The sequence below is a fragment of the Mastacembelus armatus genome, chromosome 23 (genome assembly GCF_900324485.2).
Source record: "Mastacembelus armatus chromosome 23, fMasArm1.2, whole genome shotgun sequence".
Taxonomy (NCBI): domain Eukaryota; kingdom Metazoa; phylum Chordata; class Actinopteri; order Synbranchiformes; family Mastacembelidae; genus Mastacembelus; species Mastacembelus armatus.
The window spans coordinates 8,380,459-8,402,410 of NC_046655.1; the positions used below are offsets into that span (position 1 = coordinate 8,380,459).

General features: G+C 39.5%; 1 protein-coding gene across 1 annotated transcript in view; it reads left to right on the forward strand.

Moving 5' to 3' along the window:
* grm8a (glutamate receptor, metabotropic 8a) overlaps positions 1 to 21,952 on the forward strand; it is a 182,232-nt gene that overhangs the window by 116,099 nt on the left and 44,181 nt on the right. The window contains exons 3-5 of the mRNA XM_026327380.1: positions 10,576 to 10,711; positions 10,905 to 11,059; positions 13,455 to 13,592. Coding sequence (XP_026183165.1) covers positions 10,576 to 10,711; positions 10,905 to 11,059; positions 13,455 to 13,592 — 429 coding nt within the window. The remainder of the gene's footprint in view (positions 1 to 10,575; positions 10,712 to 10,904; positions 11,060 to 13,454; positions 13,593 to 21,952) is intronic.

The following is a 21,952-nucleotide window of genomic DNA, read 5'->3' on the forward strand; positions in this document are numbered from 1 at the left end:
CTTCCCTGCTGCTCCTCTTTGCCTACTTAAGAGCAGTCAGGTTCAGGGCAAGTCACCAAAACATCAAACCTTTGCAGACAAGGGAAAAATCTTGGGGTGACTGTCAAAAATGCCATTTAAGCAGCACAAAGCCCCTCTGTGCTCCGTCATGAAAACAGAGCCCCCTGACTCATACAGCAGCGCTGCCGTAGCTTTTTTCCACCTTGTCATCTCAAGCACTTGGCAAGGATCACTGTGTCCGTTCACGATGCTAGAAGCAGAGCCCCAGGCCAACAGAGTACATGTCACTACTGGAAGAATACTTAATGTGCAAGATGTATTTATCTGGTGGAATCTACATATGAAGCAATGTCGGCCAATGTTGCATTCACAGCACCTGACCAAAGAATAAGGCAGTTTTTATAATCACTGCAGAAAAGAACACCCTGATTGGTTTGTACTTCTTTGATTCATAATTAGTCAATAGTGATGAGGCTAATCATTTTGAAATGTTTGTATGTCATCAATTGACTGTAATTGCTTAACAGGCAAGTGTAGCTTCTATTTAGTTCAATTTGGCAACACAGTGATTCCACTGCTTTAAAATTATTATTATTATTTAAAGTTCCCTGTGAACTATTTTTGCAGTCTGTAGTAAAAATCCCCCATTTTCCCTCTTCTTTTTCATTCTTCATTGCAGTGAGCTTCTTTGAAGTAGACCTGTTGATTGTAAATGTCAGTCAAATAATTAATGTAATTCTTCTCGTTGGTCCAACCTTAAAAGGATTTGTCAGGAACATGCTTTTTCATGCACAGTATGATAAGAGGATGTAGGTAATTCTTGTCTGCCATAGGGATTACAAAAAGTATAGGGTGTATGATTTCGGGTATGCGTGGACGACCATTAAATTGGCAAGCAGGTTACAAAAAATGACTGTGCTTGTACCTCCCAAATTTCAAGAATTGCTTTTGTAAAGAGATTTGATGCTCCTTCGGCAATTTCAACAGCCATTGTACCATTCAAAAAGGCATCATTTTTAGCTTAAACAAAACACAGACATCAGCACACGTAAAATATGACTTTGCGTCTACAGTATACAAAGTCACACGAACTCTCCACTACCATTCAACACAATAAATATGGTTCTATATCCATATATCTATTTTTCTTAGGACAAAAATTAAACATAAGGACAGAGTGCCAGTATTTGAAAAGCTCACTCATTGCAACCATCTTAGACATTTAAGTGTAGCAGTACTTTACTATAGCACACAACAGCTTCTGTCAGAGCCAGGTGAGAGGCCTTTTTCAGTGGACACAGTCAGGCATGCACATATACAGCAACAAGCTTATACACAACCCATAATGTATTCACAGACAGCCAAGCTCTTTTCTTCATTGCCATTCAGGCATCATGTTTGCCCACACTGATGCTATCAGCAGCACTAAGCCTGTGTGGTCATTGCTATTCAAAAACCATAATGTCTCCCATATATTGTGTTCATTGGCAGATTCTAATAGGAACAAATTACTGGATGAAGTTTCTATGGGCTTGTTGATTGGCCGGCTGTGTGTGTGCTGTGTTGACTTATCGATTAAGTTCCTATTGAATATTTAATGTATGTGTGAGTGTGTATTTAGTTTCAACACTGTAATTGGCATTTAGGAATGACTATGTACATTAACTTGCTGATGCACAATTTTCATTTCCCAGTCGGCTCCTAGCGCATTGCTCGGCGACAGATTCTGTTGATTTGGATGAGACAAACATTAACTGTTAAAGTGTGTTTGCGTGGCTGTGTATTCAAACACAACTGCTCTGAATTGAGTTTCTAGCTTTTTTTACTTTATAGCTTGGCTGAATGGTTGGTGGATCCCTGCTCATTGTGGGGATGATTGATAAAATCTGTTAGTCTGATGTGTGTGTTTGGTAGAATTATCAAATAGTCTGCCTGCAGAATTATTTAGCAGCTGCAGAAGCCATGCTCCATTAAGTGCTGGATACAATACATATAAAAAAACCAACTAACAACTGTTTTAGTTCTCTATTTTTTAAGGAAACTTGGTACTGTCTAACACTATACAGCCTTCATACTGGCACAACACATTTGAGTGTTGGATAAAAATAGAATAACAGATGCTACTTTATAATCAGTCTTAATGCATTTTTGGTGTTGGGTTAGGAATATATGTCTTTGTGCATATTTTTATATTATGGCATCCACTATGTACAGTATGAAATATTTTTGTATGGTTGCAAATATCTGTGTGTTAGTGTGTGTATATGTCTGAAATCCTATATCCTCAGATAAGACATGGGCTGGAGGACAGCGGTGTATCCTGACCTGGCAAGTAACAGGCATCACTGGGAATCTCATGCTCTAGTTTGTGTGTGTGTGTGTGTGTGTGTATGTGTGTGTGTGTGTGTGTGTGTGTGTGTGTGTGTGTGGAGAAAACAGCAAACTTGCCACACACATACACCTATGTAGCCCTAGTCGGAGGGCACTGCTGTAATTGGATGTCTGATTACTGCCAGATAGTAGTTGTAGGAGACAGAGAGAGAGAAGAAAGAAAGATTAGGGAGAGAAAATGCCAGAAAAATTAAAGAAATATTTTCTCTCATAAAAAGAGTTTTGGCAGTGGTGAACTTGAGGAACGAAAGACACTTAGAAGCCACAAAGAGAAATAGAGGGTGGAATAGTATCAGGCAGCGAAGTGGACGTGTTCTTTGTGTGATCATGAGCTTAACGTTGACCTTGTGCTTTTTTATCAGTTGTCTGACATCCAATCATGCCTTGCTTATCTCCTTGCATCCTAACCCCATGCCCTGCATCTTTTCATCTTGCCATTCTTTCTCATTTCTTCCTTCCTAACTTCTTATTTCTATCCGTTTGTCCTTATCTCCATCTATCGTACCTCTTGTCCTTCCTTCCTTTATTCTGTGCATTCTTTTGAGCTCCTGCCCAGCCATTCACACAGGTCTGTCCCACCGAATTCCATCCTTGGTCTCACATTCTCCAGCAGAAAGCCAGTGGGATTAATCTGATTGATTGAAAGTATCGATGATGTGCGACAGGTAGCACAAGGTCAGATGACTCAAAGCCTGAAGATTGTAAGAACTAGTTTCCAGTTGCACTTGTCAGCTATTAAAACAGTACTGATACAGTAGGAAACAGTTCATCTAAACACCCACTAGGCTCTCTCTGATTAGCTGAGATTACAGAGTTAAGTCTGGGATATGCTTATCCATCTGCATAACATTTACACTTGCTTTCTCTCTTTTCCTTCTGCACACAAGCATTGGAATTCAGTGGGCGGGCTTGATACTTGAGTTTTATGAATACTAATATGGATTATATAGATTTTTTTTTTCTCCCCAGACCCAATTGTTACATGAGTATTACAAACTAATACTAGTTATATATATATATATGCAATGCTACAATGGCTGAACAACAGAAGCAGCTGGTTTGTAGAGAACTACACATGCACACATATACAAAGCAGTTCTTTTTCAGTCTTTGTCACCTGTAGACACATTTCTCAGACAAACACACACCCCCACACACACACAAACTTGTATTTCTTTTTTATTAGACGCTCATAATGCATTTCCCAGAATTTTTTGGACCCTTACCCTAACCATTACAAGTAAATGTCTAACACCAACCCGTGCCCTATTCCTATTACAACTAAATGTCTAACACCAACCCATGCCCTAATCCTATTACAACTAAATGTCTAACACCAAGCCTTACACTAACCCTAACCTAAACCTAATTCTAGCCCTAACCCTAAAACCAAGCTTCATTCAGTAGGTATCCACTTGTCTTCTCTCAGACCTGAGCAAGTGCTGACTTCAGCTAGACTGTTTGACTCCTGTGGCGAAGAGAGACCTGGCACCCAAACCCCCGCTCACACAGACACAGACGCACACACACAGACACACATACATACACGTACACATGCACATGAACATGCACATACACCCGTACGCTCAAACAACCAAACACCCATTTTATGAGGGGTGGTTGTTGAAGTGAGATGTTAAAAGGTCAAGATCCTCTTCCTCCATGTCCTTTTCTCTCTTACTCACACGCTCCCTGTCTCCCCAGTGTGTTTTTCATGTGTGGCTCTTTTCACTCGCCTGTGCACACACAGGTATAATGAAAGAATGCTGTGTCTGCACGAGCTCTGACATGTCCTACCTGTGCTGGTTTAGATGTCTGTGTACTGGGAAACAGCACAGGCTGTTCTCTATGTGTGAAATAATGACGGAGCAAAGGGAGCAAAAGTCCTGCTTTTTAATTCAATCATTCTGCACTGCTGCTGCCCTGGAATTTCACCCCAGAGAGGTAAATTATAATCACATTCAAATTTTGTCCTATTCTCAGCTAGAGTGACAATACAATATCCTGATTCTCCTCAACTGCAGTGCTAATGAAGGAAAGAGGCAGGGCCAGGCTGTCTGTGTTAATACAGGCTAAACACACGATGTACATTCTCAACAATAGCTACAAATTTGATTAATAATGTAGATGTACAAGCAGGAAGTGGGGGGATTCAACAATGGTTGGCATTGCCATTACTTTTTATAGTACTGGTGCAGGGAAGATGGATGATAAAGGGCCTTTACTATGGTTACTACTGTAATATTAATATTATGAAGGATTGAGATGTCAGGGACTACACATTTACTTCTGTTTCTCTTTCTATGCTGACATAAATAGGGGGTAAGTAGCTTGATTTTGCTGTGCTGCACAGAATTTGTCTCCTAATGGAAAAAACCCAAAATGGGTTTATTACTATTGGGTTTATTGGACCTACATGTCCAATTTTGGATGGCATCTTTTCTCTCTACAAAGCAGAACAAGAGTGTAGAAATAAAACTTATTTATATGAATCACTTACTTAATTCATTCCATCTTGTCCAATTACTTGTACAGTAATGGTCAAAGTTTTCAGACAGGATAATATATAGAGTAATGCATCAGTGTCTTTAGCTTTTTACACCACCCTGCAGAAAAATTGAATTAGTGCCTGTGTGACAAATTGACTGTAATCTCCACTGTTTAGCATTTATAAGCAGTATGCAAACATTGAAAAATCATTGTAGTATATTCATGATATTTTAAGTATTAACAATTATGTCTCCAATAAAAGCATATTTTATATTTTTACAATTGTGTAGTATTTTTATTGCCATTTATAATCTGTCATGTATTATCTTATGGGAGCCCACCAGAGATGTTGTAGTTTTAGACAACAGCTAGATTGTCCAACTCCAACAGCTGACTGTGAGTTAGCTTTTAGATAGATACTACCAATTGTTGTTTATTTGAGCACTACTTAAAACATTTTTACAATGTTGCCGTAGATCATTGCAAATATCCAATATCCATTCGCTGACGCAAACTGCCGCCTCTTTTTATACCCATAGCTCACAGCACTGCGGAGAGATCGCTCATAATTTTGTCTGGGTATTCACACCGTGCTAATTGAAAAAATATTTACTAAAAGCGCTTTCAATTTCTATAACCTGAAACAGCTTTGCCCATTTTTCACAATCACTTGTCAGTGTTTCATTATCAGCTAATTTGAAACAATTTCAGGCTTCACTCCTTTATGGCCTCTTCTGCCTCAGTCCTGGTTCAGGTCCTAGCAGCATCTTTTATTTCAGGTTAGGACCCTCTTAAATTTTCAGGCCAAAGAGACACCAAGACCTGTGTCTTTTAACTGTCTTTGAAGGCATATTTTAATGGGAGGATGTAAATTTCCTGGGACAGCGGTTCTGTGGGTGTTGTCAATGATTCATTAGCAAGCCTGGGGAGACGTTTCAGCACAGAGTGAAAATATGCAGAGCACAATATTTACTGCATCACTGAATCCACACTGAAGCACTGGGAAAGGAGGGGAGAGGGGGTGGGGTGGGGTGTATGTGCTCATAGTTATTGGAGTATGCACAAATACATGCAAAGGCAAATGTTCATTGGTAAGCATTGACAAACTCACAAAAACATGTACTGAAATGCACATACACGCACACCCACACAGGCACATACACAAAAATCAGACTTCAAAGGCCCACGCTGCAACGCCCCAAGTCATGAACAAAGCATTGAGAAACAGAGGGCAACTTTCAGTTTTAAGCAGTGCTAATTAGGTTTGGAGAGAAAGGGAGTGTGTCAAAATCAGTGTGTGCACATGCATCTGTGTCTGCTGTATATTTTTGCGAGAATTCTCTCATATTAACAGTTCAATGGCAGGTATTAGTGTGGGTGTGGATTCAGTGGATGGTTTTATCAAAGAAATGCTTGCTAGGCTGGTGAAAGAAATTAATATCTTCCTGTGTTGGGCACACAGAAGCTCATATTCGATCCAAGCATATTGACTGTTGTGCTAATCGTAACAACTCACAAGGTGTGTTCCTCTTTCCGTTTGTGTGTGCTTGCAGAAATACAGCAATGACACAGCTACAGTGTCTTAATGAAAGAATCGTTAAAGGCAGGGGCATTGATTTCTTATTTTAATTTTGTTAAAAAACTGACATCTAACAGAAATCCTCATGTGGGCACAGACACACATGCGAAAGCACACTGGAAAATACGTGCACACACCTACATACACGCACGCATATGCCCGCCTGAGCCAGTGGCAGTAAGGCAGCTAGCTTTAAAGTTCTCATTTCTCATCTTGCTTAGGGGGAAACCGCAATAATATCTGTATGTCCAAGCTGTAATACACGTATAAATACAGTTAGGAGTTCTGCAATGTTTAACTGAGGGTTGGTGAACTGTAAATAGTATAGACATCCGTATGGAGACATCTCTTTAAATTTGTTATCGCTATTTCTTGCACGTGTCATTATAACTCTTCCCTGCATGGCTCCTTTTCAGCTCTTGCTGTAGCACTCATTTATAAATGCAGAAACTAGTAGGTTTCACTTGCTACTTTTAAAGATTTTAGTTAGTGATTTTGTGATTCAGACAGTTTATTGCTATCATTGTACACTCAATTAAATAAAATATATTGTAACACCCGTATTTACACTGTGAATTTTTTTTCTGTTTCTTTCCTCACATTATTTAAAGATGTTGCCAATGCACTCCCTGAAAAGTTTGGCAAGCTGGGGTGAGAATAAATCCATTCATGTCTATCTCAGTTAATAGATGAAAATGGTGCAGGGAGAAGAGAGTGTAGGAGGGAAGCAGATTGTTAATTAAATGTTGAGTCAGACATGTTTCCCTTCCTGAAACAGAGTGAGTCTGATCTCAAAACAGAATGGCGTTAATTGCAACTGTAAGGGTTTCATTGGACGCACTTAACATTGAATCATCACAGCTTGTTTTCTGCATCATCTTTTTTTTTTTTTCTTTTTAACAGCTGCAGAGGGAATGGTCAGATGCAAATGCACACTCACACATACACGCATACATATGCATGCATTCCTAGTCATAGCTAGACACCTACACACATATGCACAAGAAACAGGCATTTATTCTCACAAAAATATGTCTCGCAGTTACATACAGAAGGGTAAGCAAACTGGTACAACCACATAGACAGACACCAGAAATTAAGATTCAGTCACTCTGTTCCACAATGAAGCCTCAAAAATCAGGTTATACAAGATAAACCGAGAGCTTTGTGTGTTGCCGCTCAGTGAATGTAGAGCCCTAAATTCAATTAGCCTGGTGTAGATGAACTTGCTACAAATGGCGAATTATGTAATAACTGGCTATTAATGTGATGTGTGAGATCATTGTTTTATCTGGAGTGAATAAAGAGAATTTCAGTCTGGTCACAGATTGGCATTCATGGTGTATGATATGATGTCTTGAAACAATTAACTATCCGGTTTTCACTCAGTCGGTCAAATTGTGAGCTTTCAGATTGTGTTTTTGAGGGGTTGGAGAGTAGTGAAACAGTTATGTCCATAACAAGTGATAATGTTTCTGAAAGCTGACAAGACAACAGCTTTTCATACTTCAGATAAAGTGACTAATTTAGACTTTATCCAACAATTGGGGGGGGGGGCATTGTTGACTGCCAAATCACGTTTATTGCTTGATTCATTCATATGCAAATGAGCATCTGAAGTAATCGGCCACAGTTTCCTTCCATGGGAGAAAATTTGGCAGTGGGATAGTTATTTGATTTAGCCTGCGGAAAGCTTTCACACTATGTCAGGTGCCTGGGATGTGCCCAGACCTTCACTGAAATCAATACTGGGGCTTATAGTTCACTTGTTCACATTAGACCAAACTTTTCTCTCATTATAGGAGCTTTTCACTGAGCCACATCACACACTATGGTAGCATCGGCCACAAAAATATCCAAATTATTGTGTCTCAGAGTTTGCAAAATAAAGCAAATGTTTCAAATCTAGAATGTCGTGATGTCTGGAAGATTTGATGTTAAATCTCTCTTCCGAAGTGCCTTTTTATTTAACAACTGCTGCTTTTAACTAGACGCTCTGAGTATTAAAAAAAAAAAAAAGAAAGACATTGATGTTTCTCCTGACCTAACCTCGCAGCTTTCCTTTCAACAGAGCAGCCAAGGTGCGCACTAATAACTGACGTTCACTTCTAATGAGCTCCTTTTTTGGCACCATCAAAGATGAAAAGTGTTTTAGGAGTAGAAGCAGTGAATTTAGGCTGTGACACTGACATCCACGAATCTGCGTGCGTGTACATAAACACACATAGATGCACCGATATTTTCTTTATCTAAGAAGTCTGTTCTCTAAAGGGACAGTTACTGATGGTGGCTGTGAGGCAATGATGATTTAATCACTTTTATGCTGCTCCAAGGACATTGGAGAGAGAATGCAAACATCGGTGCTGGTGAATGTGTGTGTACATACAGTATTACTTGCTTCCACATAATTTGCTGTCTGTGTGTGCATATAACGTTGGTGATTATCCTTGAGAAAGTATTCTACACATCCTACTATTTGTCTCTAGTGTGTAGGGTGTGTGTGTGCGCCTGTATGTGGGGTGTAGATGGGGGTGCCTGTGCAGACTTTGTCACTTTAGTGATTATCCTTGAGAGGTTTTTAATTTGAGGCTAATGAGTATTTGTTTTAGCAGTTATGCGCGCTGGTGTGCATGTGTCTGCGTGGGTACGAAAACTAGTGTGCGTCTGTGTGTGTATGTGTATGTGTGCGTGATTAAGGGGAGTGATATAGTGAAAGCGACAGACTGTACAGATGTTCGATAAATGGGCTGGAACAGGCAGGGAGGAAAGGGGACATCATTCATACACCCTCACACACATGCACACATGAACGCACTCAGACAAATGAAAAAAATGAACATGTCAACACACGCACATGCACAGAAGACGTGGGTACATGCAGTCAGGCATACACTGTGTTCTGGTTCAAGATATTGCAGATAAAATGTAGAGCCATGACATTGTCCTTCACACCTAGAGACACATGCACACAGCTTTACATCTTAATCTGGGCTACTGATTTTATATCAGTAACAGAACAGAGATTACATAGAAAGTGTAGATTAATGCAAAGCAACAGGGGATGTTGGTCTGTGTGTGTGTGTGTGTGTGTGTGTGTGTGTGTGTGTGTGTGCGTGCGTGTGTGCGTGTGTGTGTGTGTGTGTGTGTGTGTGAGTGAGTGAGAGAGAGAGAGAGAGAAGTGTTCTTGTTTCAAGTCATTCAGAAACTACTTACATCTTTTTGTTCCCATTTATACAAGGTTGAATGTGAATTATTTGTGTGTGTGTGTGTGAGAAACACATTATGAGAGAAATAACTAATATTGCTGTGACTGCTGTTCTTGTCACCCTCAACATTAGGACATGAAGGAGTGTGAAGTGGGTACAGAGGATACGCTGTGAAAGTGGTGTGGTTTTGAATCATAATGCTGCCCAGTTCATTGTTCCAACTCGTTTCTTCCTGTTGCAATCAAGCTGCCATTATTCTCTTACATCCCTTTCTTCCCATTATTTACTTCCTCCTCAATCTGTTTCTCTCCTGCCCTCCCTTAATATTCTCTGCCTTATTATTTCATATTTTTACCGTGTCGTCAAGCCAGCTCCTTTCCCCTTTAAGCTTCTTTTCTTTTATTTCCTTGCTCTAGCGCTGTAGTTTTTCTCTATGTCCGTCATACCTTGTCATCTCTCACCCACCTTTCTGTCTCTTTGTTTTATAATCTGCCATGAATGTTTAACTTGGCAATCAGTGATCCTCGTATTTTTAATTTTTTGCTTGTCAAGCTCATTACTATCCCGCAGTGTTTTGGCATTCTGCCAAAATCATTTTGTCACTACTGTTTCTTCTTCTATCTTGGATTTTCTTAGGTGGCTGTTGCTGCTCATGCTTACTCTCCACGTATCTGTTCATTCATGCAAAAAGTGCTAAGTCTGCTGGAAGTGTAAAATCCACATCACGTCCACACACCAGAGGTCTTGACATTGTGTGTTTACATCAGTTCTGGACAGTTTATGAACTGGGTACAGGCCAAATCAAGGGAGAATGCCTGAATGTGAATGATGAATACAAAATGAAAAAAATAAAATCATTGAGTAAAACACACAATACATTCTGTCCCTTTTTCTTGCTTTCTTTTCCAGGTGGTGTGTGTATTGCCCAGTCCTTGAAGATCCCTAGGGAGCCCAGGCCAGGGGAGTTTGACAAGATCATCAGACGCCTGCTGGAGACCTCCAATGCCAGAGCCATCATCATGTTTGCAAATGAGGACGACATACGGTACGTGCTGTGCACTTAAACTGGTGCTGCGCTGCCACCCCTCACTTTTTTGTCTTGTACAAAGGGACCTCATAAAAATGTGTTGCTCCCAATAGCCTTGAGTTTGAGGCAACTAACAGCCATCTTAGTTGACTTTTCTCAGCTCCATAAATCTTCTTATGCTCTAATACTTCATGTTTTTTCACACAAACAGACGAGTGCTGGATGCAGCTAAGAGGAACAACCAGACTGGTCACTTCCTGTGGGTGGGCTCAGACAGCTGGGGGTCCAAGATCTCTCCTGTGATTGGCCAAGAGAGAGTGGCTGAGGGAGCCATCACCATTCTTCCCAAGCGAGCATCTGTAGAGGGTGAGAGTATGTGCAAAGATAATAGACACATACAGTGATGCCATGATATTATTACACATTAAACAATAGCAGTAAATAAGGAATAATCTTTTAAAATACATTTTCATCTGCACTGTAACTTGTTCCATGCATCTGGCTTTGTGATAAATGAAAGGACACTGAAGTGGTGTGTGGGTTTGTGTGCTTCAAATGTAGTAGATCAAATTAAGAGGACAGGAAAAAGACCAGAAACAGAAAGTGAAATATGCTCTTGTTTCTTTGCTCTTGATCCCAGTGGGCAACAAATTTTTGCCATTAAGCCAGGGAGGATATCCTCATTTGCTCTCTGTCAGAGCTCCCTATTAGATAATTGACTCCTGGAGGGGCACAAAAGCGACAAGATATTAACTGAAAGCGAGGGAGCGAAAGCTTATGTAGGAGTTTAAATGAATCAAAGTCAGCTTTGGCTGCTTGACATGAGAGAACTGGCTATAGGGTCTTCACAATAGACAGAGGAGCAACGATTAATGAAGAGTGTGTACACTGAGTTATCAGTTTATTAAGTGATGGATAAAAACTGTGTTCATTGTAATTTCTTCTGGATTCACACTGGAGGGGACGCAAACAAAAGGCTGGAGAGCAACTGAAAGTTCAATAAGCATTTATTTCCTTTACAAGCTCACAGGATTCACACACACACACACACACACACACCTTAAAGTCGGTATGTGTCAACCTGTTGTTCCAGGGGCTTCTCGTAGTATTTATTACGCAACTACACTACAGGCCCCTCCTCCCCCTGGCCGATACACAGCTGTTGGTTTTCTTTTAATCAAACGTGATATGTAGAAAACATATTACTTCTATTATTATAACCCCTGCACACAAGGCTTACCAAAATTCTAACAATGGACAGTTTCAGCCTAAGCAACAAGAAAACATATTTAGTGGACTACATTTCAACAAATATTTTTTATTTGAAGGTATGGCTTTGCATTTTGGGAAGTATGCTGACCTGCTTTCTTGCTTAGATGAAAGAATACATACTACTGTCAGACATTTCCATTAATTGTGGAGCTAATGGGCTAGCTTAGCTTAGTTTAGCACAAAAACTAGAAACAGCTAAACTGCTAGCCTCGTTGTTTTGAAAAATAAACAGCTAAGCTCACTGTCTTCTGGCTTCAGCTTCATATTTGTTATGCAGCATATTACAGAGAGCCGTAACAGTCTCCTTATTGAACTCTTGGTAAGACAGCAAACATTCAGATAACCATCTGAACTTTAGCATCCCTGAGGGACCTAAACTTCATTTTCTCACAGTAACACAAACTTTAGTCATTTTTGTGAGCATCATTTCTGTGGTCACAATGAGAAGCATGTTATCCCAGATGACATGTGTCACCTGCTGAGCTACACAGGCAGTAAACCCACGCTTCCCAGCAGTCTAACTAGGAAGTGAGCTACACAGGTGCACGCAGGACCAATTTCCCTGACAGCAGAGGAGATTAATCAAGGCAGCTCTTGTCAGCTTTTACAGCGAGTCAGGCATGGCACCGGCTGTCCAAGTCAGTTGAATAGTCCCCAGTGATTTCCCTACTCTCCATGGGCCATTTCACAGGCACCATGTCCCTCTGAACTACAGTCCCACCTTCTATTTATTAGTGAAGTGTAAATACTGCTTTGCATCTTCATGGGGCGTACCTGAGGTCCAAAGGAACAATAAATTTTTGTCCTGTTTTTAAATAGTAAACACACCACTGAGGATGTTAAGCAGGTGGGAAAGCAATGTGGCCATAGGAGAAGGCTCCGAAAAACCTTTTCTGAAAAACTGTTTCCTCAATTAATTCTGAAGGAAACAAAGTAGTATGAGTACAAGTTGTTTTTGTTTCCCTCATTTCTCTTTTATTTTGTCCATCTCTTCATCTCAGCCTGCCAGCTCCTGACAGGTATTTCCATTGCTGTGAGTGGAGAGATGTGTTCTTCCCAGTTTCTCGCCTGTTCTCTACTTATTAAATTGGACAAGTAGCCAGTGAACAGTGAATTGCGAACGACTTGCTCTTGGCTTCATTATTTGATAGGAGCTCCAGTCCTCTATGGCTTCCCACAAATTCAATGATACTTCAGATCTCTAGACTATTCATAACATGTGCTTTTGTGAGTCAAAACATATTACACCACAATGAACACCTTGTTTTCAGTGGAGGCAAACCTTTAACTTTTGCAGCAGTAGTGTCATCCTCCCATTACATCATTAAGCCAGATTTCGGAAACAGCTCTCATAAGCCAAATGATGCTGGTTCAGTCAGTCATCTTTATGAACAGATACATGTTTTGAATGCAGTCTCAAAAAGAAAAGTAGAAACATCTCCACATCTCCCTGTCTTCTAAACTTTTACCTTCTTTGTGTGTTTGACAGCATTTGACCGGTATTTCCGTAGCCGCTCACTGTCCAATAACAGAAGGAATGTCTGGTTTGCTGAATTCTGGGAGGAAAACTTCAATTGTAAGCTGGGGATGCATGGTAAAAGACCTGGTAGCCTAAAGAAATGCACAGGTAAGTCTCTGCATACACTTTGACTTCATGCATTTTTTAGAATGATCTGTTATGGATTGTTTTATTTAGAACAAACAAAGGAACTTAAAACAGGCTGCATTTATAGTTTGGATCTGGCAAACAACATGCAGTCTGTAATTAGGTGGATTTTGTTCGGATTGCTTGATAGTACAAACACAAAAAGAGATATAAATGCTTTTAGCTAGATCTTCTGTACACTTGTAAGAGAAGCTGTAAAAATAATTTTGCCTGTTTAAGAAGAGGTGTTTTACTCCCACAGATGTTTACCAGGCGGTTATAAATTTTATCCTCTAGCGAAATTGGCAGGTGGTCAGTTCTAATTTGCCTTCTGTCATCCCTGCACCAGGCCAAATAGATCTTTCTTGGTGTCATTTAGTTTTGTTTGATGCAAATCAAGAACTGGCTGAACTTCTCGTCGGCTCCCAGGCTCTGCCTTAAGAAATACAAAAACTATTTGGGCTCTTTTATCTCTCTTTGACATTTTCCAAAAGCTTCAACCTCACAGTTGCTAGATAAGCCAGTTTGCTCTGAAACAGACATGTCTTCCTGGACTTTTCCAATTAGGCCAGCCCACAAAGATCTATGCAGATTTACGACATCACTGTGGATTGCCTAAGACTTCACTAGAGCATTTATATATATGTACACGTATATTGTAGGGCGCACAGCCGACCTTAGTAAGCACTCTTAAAGCACAGATCACACTAGCTGTTAAGCTCCAAGGAGCAATACAGCTCAACAAGAACATCTGTTTGTGTACTCAAAGCTTAAAGGGGAATTAAATAATTCTTGTGAGTGTGCGCTTTTACGTATGGTAATTTGGTCTCTTGATTATGTGTGTGTAGAGTATTTTTTGTATTTGTTCTGTAATGGGCACCTCTTGCTTTCGTTGTTGTGCTTGTGTGTACATGATACAGTTTGTGGGATTTGACCCGCATTTTTCTGTCAAGCCAGAACATCTGCAGCATGTTATTTTACACAAGGCCAAGCAGCCAAGCACATTATCGCTGATGACGTGCACTATTATAGTACCTACAGCTGCCAGCAGATACAACAATGTGACACTTACAAGCAGGCCGTTGGACATTTTGTCTATGTATCTGCAAATACAAACATAAAAACTTTCCAGTGTAGGTTCTCTATGACCTAATGTTGCTATGATTTAGTCTGCATGTTTATGTGTGTATGTGTCGCATGCACATAGACATAGAATTCCCTGGCGGGCGCCTACCATTAGTTCACATAATTAGGTTTGTAGGGGCTGTGACTCCCATTGACCGTCTATTACCAGCCGTGGCATCTGTGTATGCGGGCGCGTATGTGTCGAAGGCCCTGTAGTTGTGCGACAGAGTCCATTAATTCCAAGTGCTAGGGTTCACAACCTCTAAATCCTCAACACAGAAGCCAATCAGCAGCCTGCTGCTCAAGGTCGCTGTGGTGACACAGCTGATGGGGGGATGTGGAAATGGGAGTGATTATTGCATGTGATTGGGCTGAGAGGGAGAGACAAATAGAACGAAAAATAGTGTCAGCAAGTGCAAACAAGAAAATTAACAGGAAGAAGACTTGAGAAATGTTTAGATACGCAAATTAGAAACAGAGAGACAAAAAATAATAATAAAACATTTGAAAAAGGAGGAAAAACAACAAATGAGACCCGGTAAGGTCGAGAACAGAAGGAAATGAAAGGATTTTGATTAGAATCTGAGTCCAAATCCATTGTTCATTGTTGCTATTATTATTACTATAAAGCACCACCTTCTTCTCAGTTGAAGTAGTAGTAACAGCAGTAATGGAGTATTTGCCTAAAAGTGAATACAGTATTATACAGTTACCCTAAATTTGTACTTGAGCAACGTATTTGAGTAAATGTACAAAAAGTACAGTTATGTACAGTCCACCATAGTCCAAAATCTCTACTGCTATTTTTAGCTTCAAAGTTAAAAAATGATATATGTTTTGAATATATATAAGGCAAACATTGTATTAATCTTAGATATATGAAATAATGATTGTTGAATGGTATTTTATCAGAACACTGTATGGACTTTTTAAATAGTCTGACAGTATTTTTCCAGTAGACACTGAACATATTGTATTTCTTCTCACAGATTTTATTAGACAGCAGTCCGGAGCGACATTTTTGGCAGGGAAAAATTGTAATGTTATGCATGTTATTTAATGAGTTAGGTGACCTGTAACAGATAAATGAAATGTACATGTCAGATACATTTTAATGCTGTTTTGCAATTCATAGCAATTGTTTCAATACATCTGATGTTGAAGGAAAGTGCCTGTTTTTCATTGGTCAGTCTACAACTGGCTTTCTTTCACCACATCACTTATGCATCACAGCCCCAAAAGACAGAATGTGATGTGTCTGTCCTTTAGTCTTTAATGCCAGATATTCTTTTAATTTGATTCCGGTATGAGGTCAAAATGACGTACAAGAAGTAAATGCATATTTTCTATAAATATACCCTGTATTTATGTCTAGTATTGCGATTGTTACTTGATATTTTTCAGTGATGTATTTGAATTTTTTTTTATTGCTGCAGAAGCCACCATCAGTGCCAGACATGTGCTCTCTAGTCCAATAAGTTCATTTTAATGATTTATTTAGAGTACATTACCACAACTTTCATCTTTTATCATTTCATCTTTCATCAAGAGAATAGTAAGCACAAAAGAAAAAGGGAAATCCATGGCACTCAGACTTCTGAGTAGAGTTAAAAAGCCTCTCTTTCAGGTATATGCTTGTAAGCACATCAGCCAGGACAACCTAGACACTAGGATAACACAGTTTTTTGTTGAAAGCGTGCAGCCAGGTAAAACTGATGCCCGAGGGGAAGCTGACTGAAGCAGACACCAGATCACAGATAAGCCTACGTACACATTTGCATGCTTACAAACTCTTGCACACTCTGCTGTAGCCAGAATCATGTATGAATGCACAAGCTTTGTGTTGGTTAATATGGTGGCTTCACATCTGATTGTCACTGTCTTTGTTGTAGTAAAAGTGCAGATGTATATATGCCTTGTAAGCTCTGTCCTTCAGTCTTTCTCACAAAATGCAGTTTAAAGTTGGGCTTCCATAGTTGTTGGAAATAGATCAGAGCAATCTTTGATCCATTTGAATTAAAATGGCAGGACAGATCTAATTGTTAACCATGTTACAATTTTCCACCCCACCCAGGCAGAGATGATCGCAGGCCATTTTATGGAAGTCCAAGGAAGTCTCAAGACTCATGGTTGCAATGAACAGTAACCATGGTTACAATACTGCGCAGACTGTAAAGCTCCACAAAGCTAGTAACAAGCTAACATTAGATAGCCAATGTTGACCTAAGCCAAGTATTGACTGACCTTTTGAGGTGCCTGATAAAATTAGAAGTGGTCAATCCAGCGTCTTTTACTTTATCCCTCACACCCTGCATGTTGTCGTTCGTTTGTTTAGGCTTTGTATGAAGTTATAATAACCAAATTTGGTAACAAACAGGACCGCACATACTGGGACAACACTAAACACTAACTACACAAATTCAGTTTACTGCAATGTCACGAATAGACTGTCCTCACTACCAATAGAGGGCAGCAATACACCGTAGCTGCATCTATACAGGCAGTCATTTACCAGACGAAGAAGAAGAAAAAAGTAAACACACTACTTGTCAGCGTTAATGCGGTAAAATAAAACAAATAACATTGTTCACGAGTCCTAAGTCCGAGTCTCAAGTCAAGTCCCCATCTCTACTCCCAGGCCACTGTCACAGAATTTTGGCACCCACTGGTCTCTCCCTGGCTTTAATCCCCACTGCTTCTTGTAGAAAATGAATGGGTGGCAGCAGCTCCACCTAACCTTCCACATTGGCTAATCTCTGAAATCATCACATTTGTGTTCTCTGGAAGAAGTAGTATTTCCCTGCTCTGGGCTGGACACAAACACACTTGAACAAGCGTGACAGACACTCACACACTTTCCGTCCACACTTTTCCACCTGGACCTATCAATGGATCCATTTCAACAGTGAATAGCATTGGTTGTGACAGGAGCTATAAACCCCGGGTACACACAAAGGAATTAAAGTGCAGTGTGAGCAGGAAACAAGGTTGTTACACTGTTGGCTGTTGTTTTTTTTCCTCTGTCTTTTCTCTTGTGTGGTTTGTGACTTGTGTCACTCACAAGGGAATGTTATTTTATCTTTCTTTTTTTGGCTTGGTGATCTTTCTTTACTTTGACTGTCAACTTTGTCAACCTTCACTCTCCTGGACTTTTTCAACCCTCGTCTTTCTCTTGTGTGAACTCTGCTTTTTTTTGGTCAAACTTAATTTTTTTTTTTTTAGATTTAAAACAACATCTTTACAAATAAGAAACAAAAAGGAATTACTTTTACTGATTTATTAGGAGAAATTATTCATATTTAATTATCCATACTAAAATCAATTTCCTCAATACATATTTATGTGCTTTTTAAGTCACATCGCTTACAGCTTAGATTATTCACATGGTCACAAAAACTGCTCTGCTGTATTATTTTGTAGTATTTCACTGTAAATGTGAATAAAATAAAAGTTAGATCTATAAACGAGGGAGACTTTTACACCAGTGCTTACATTTAAATGCTTATGATGCTAATATTCTTAGAAGAGCTATTTGTAGAGCTGTTTGTAATAATGTATATTTTATGCAGCTGAATAGTTTGCATTTGCACTGCTTATTATGGATGAATTTAGTGTGTATACTGGGTTTAATGGGTCCACGGATACTCATTCGGAGGTCTTTCCATCCTGCTTAATGGGGGAAAACAGATTTAGCAGATTTTAGCAGCGAATAAGAAAAGAACAATTAATAGAAGAAAATCTTACACCCAAAATGGACATTACATACTAGGGAGGAAAAACCCAAGGCATTCTAAAGGAAATGTTTTCAGTCACCTCGACCATCATTTCCATAGAGCCCTGATTTCTGGAGATTCCAAAGAAAATATGCATACTTGTAACTCTAGGCAAAGATAGTTCCTGCTTTCATTGAACTGAAGATGTTGACATACAGTTGACGGATGATATGACCTTTGATAAACTATGTTACATGGACAACAGACTGTATATCATAACGTATTCAGTGTTTATGATTCTCTACTAGGGTGTCAAAGCAAAAATGTCTCTACCCCAGCAAGTGATAGTACTTATTTTGTTTAACATGAGGTCATTAGTCCAAAAAGTCATCCAGGTGCGAATGAGACTGTAGTTTTAGCTCTCTGGTATACTTTTCCTGATAAGCGAGATTACCATAAAACGGTAATTCCTTTTGTAGGACTTTAATGAAGGTTGTGCTGTTACTTCCTTCCTCCTTAATGGGCAAACACAGGAGGTTATCAAATGCTTACTCACACCACACACAGACATGCTCATGAAGCTTTACATTTCCCTCATTTAACATAAATAATTAATACTTTACAGACTGTTATTAATCTGGAAATTATCTCCTGAGAGCTACTAGGCAATAGTTTGATGCCCTTGCTTTCGGATCAGGGGAATGCTATTAGTAAAAATAACTGCTTTTGAAGATGCAAAGTCTTCATCTAACACTAGTGATGTATGCACGGATCTGACTGTGTGAGATGCACACTGCTGTTCCCGGAGTTAATTAGATCCTGACTTAGCCCAACATGCACGCATTTACCCTCATGCGCAAACACATGTTCACTCACTGCAAATAGACCACATCCTAACGAGGTCGATAGGGAAGGAGAGTTATTAGGCTCGCAGGCTGGATAAACTATTCTCTCCCCTGTGAAAAGGCCTCAGGGCTGAACAGCCTGAAAGATGGAGACAAACACAGATGGAGTGCATGATGGACAATTAGAGACAGACAGGCACAGGCAGACTGTGAGACCAAGTGCGTCAGGCAGACAGTTTTTTTATGACTCCGTAGAAGCATTTGTTTTCAGTAGTTGAGGTACACTGTCATTTAACTGCAGTGGATTTATCCATTTTCATCATTTTGTAGAGAACATAATTTTAACTGTTCACCATAGTTTAACTGCTTCCACAGTCTGTGTGTGCAAACGTGCATGTCTATGGCTAAGCACTGATGAGATACTGTCATACATACAGAACATGCATATATGTGCCTGGATACTGTCATAGATAGTTCTGTGTAGTTGAGTGCAACAGTGTTGAGCTACCCATCTGTCATTGTTAAGTCACAAACACACACAGAGGCATCCATCATGTGCAGGTCCTGGCGATTCACTGTTCACTGAGGCCCTGCCATACACCACTTTGTCACTGATACACACCCAAAAGCACAGCCACAATTGACACAGACAGATGACTACTGCAATACACACATTATATTAACATGCACCACTAAAGAACTATAATTATATACATAGAGTATGATACGGATGTACATGTCATTGAGGGTATGCACAGAAGTGTAAATTTGTTGAGGATAGTTTTATTTATTAATATCAATTTTAATATTATCAATGTTAGAATGAATATATATACCACTTTCATGTCATAAGTTTGACCCATTACAAGATGTAGGGCAGCTTTATATTTATTTTGGCAATAAAATCAATTAAATAGTTTGGATGAAAAACGGTTTCTAAAAAATGAGTTTACTTTTTTTTTTTTACATAAGCAATAGCATTTTATTTGTAGGGCAGTTATGACTGTACAATTTTGGTGTTTCACAACCTAGATCTTATTTTGTAGTTTTGACCATCATTTCCTTTATCTGCCTAATGTTGCTGTGTGTGCACAGTTTTTCAGGGCAGTTTTAACCAACGTTGCTCTACAAAATGACTAGGTTAAACACAAAGGCTAAACAGGCAGCTTGTTTATTAGTGGTTTTATTGACTGCTTATGCTCCTGACCCTGTTGGGCTCCGTTAAGCAGGATTGGCACATCCCAAGTTCTCAATAATTAAGTTAGGAAGTCAAATGTTATCCCACATGCCAAGAGCGATGATAAAACTATGAGAATAAGAGCAAAGTTTAAACAACGATTTGCTTTTTCCAGTAGATTGTTTTAAATTGCAGAGTAGTTTTAAAATTACTATAGGATGATTGAAAGGAAGATGCCTTCTGCCTCTAATGAAAACATCCAATCCAACTGAAAATGTTCTAAGCCAGAGCCAAATCTATCACCATGGTTACTCCTGTGTTTCTTGTCTATGATTGTGCTAAAAAAAAAAAAAAAAAAAAGATTTCAGTGTAAATATGTGTAGCAGTTGTGTGTGCGCATAGTTGTGTATTTCTGTCACTGCTTGCATCTGTGAGGGCACGTGCAAATACACACACATTTCTGCACGCAGAGCTGGGTTGTTGCAGGTTAGAGTGGAAAAGTACTGCTCTACTAATGTGATTTTATGGTTTGTTCTCTCTACAATACATTTTATACATTTCTTCTTAGCTGTGTATGCCCACCTTCTACCACCCTTCTCTCTCCTACTCTTCTTTTCATTTGTTTCTCTTATTTCCCTCAACCTTCCTTTCATGAACATACCTTCTCTATCACTGGCTATTCCTCCTTTTGTTTAGATTTCTTTTCCTGTTCCTCTGTCTGTTTGATCCAATTTTCTCCCTCTTTTCTTACTGTTCTTATCATGCCCTTTCTCTGCCTTTACCTGTCTCTTTTTTTGTTCCATCTCTCTCCCTTCCCAGTGTGTATGTTTGTGTTAGAGTGTGTGTGTGTGTGTGTGTGTATATAAGGGAGGTCCACTGCCATAAAACACACATTCCTTCAGCGACTCAAATGAGAATTCTTGTTTATTTGTTTGTGTGAAGGCTGTGCAGGAGAGAGATTAAGAGAAGGACGGATTGACAAAAGGAAATTAAAAAAGTTGGAGGCAGCAAGAGAGAGAGATGGTGAGCACGGCCAAGCTGGACCAGGACAGTGATTCAGCATAATATGAACAATGACTAATGCATAATTTAGACTAGCTGTGTGTACTATCAGTAGTAATATATATCTATAATAATATAGTCGTAATATATATTGGCCACATATGTCAGTGGCATCACATCCTTCATAAAAAGCGGTGTTCTGCAGCAAATGGCTCTTTATGAAACCAAAAATATTCTGGCTGCAGTGTGATGGGAGGTCTGAGGAAGACGAAGATGATACGAAGGCAGCAGCAGGCTCAAACAAATTGGTTCAGTCAGGAGAAAACCCAGCACTTAAATCATAATTTGTAACAGTAGTAGTAACAATAGACTCAAGCTACAAGTTGAATCTTAAAATCTGGGAAAGCTGCAGTGTTCCTACAAAGAAGTCTGGCTGGGTAAACAATGAATCTATGCATTTGTGATTATAAAGGCAGAGAA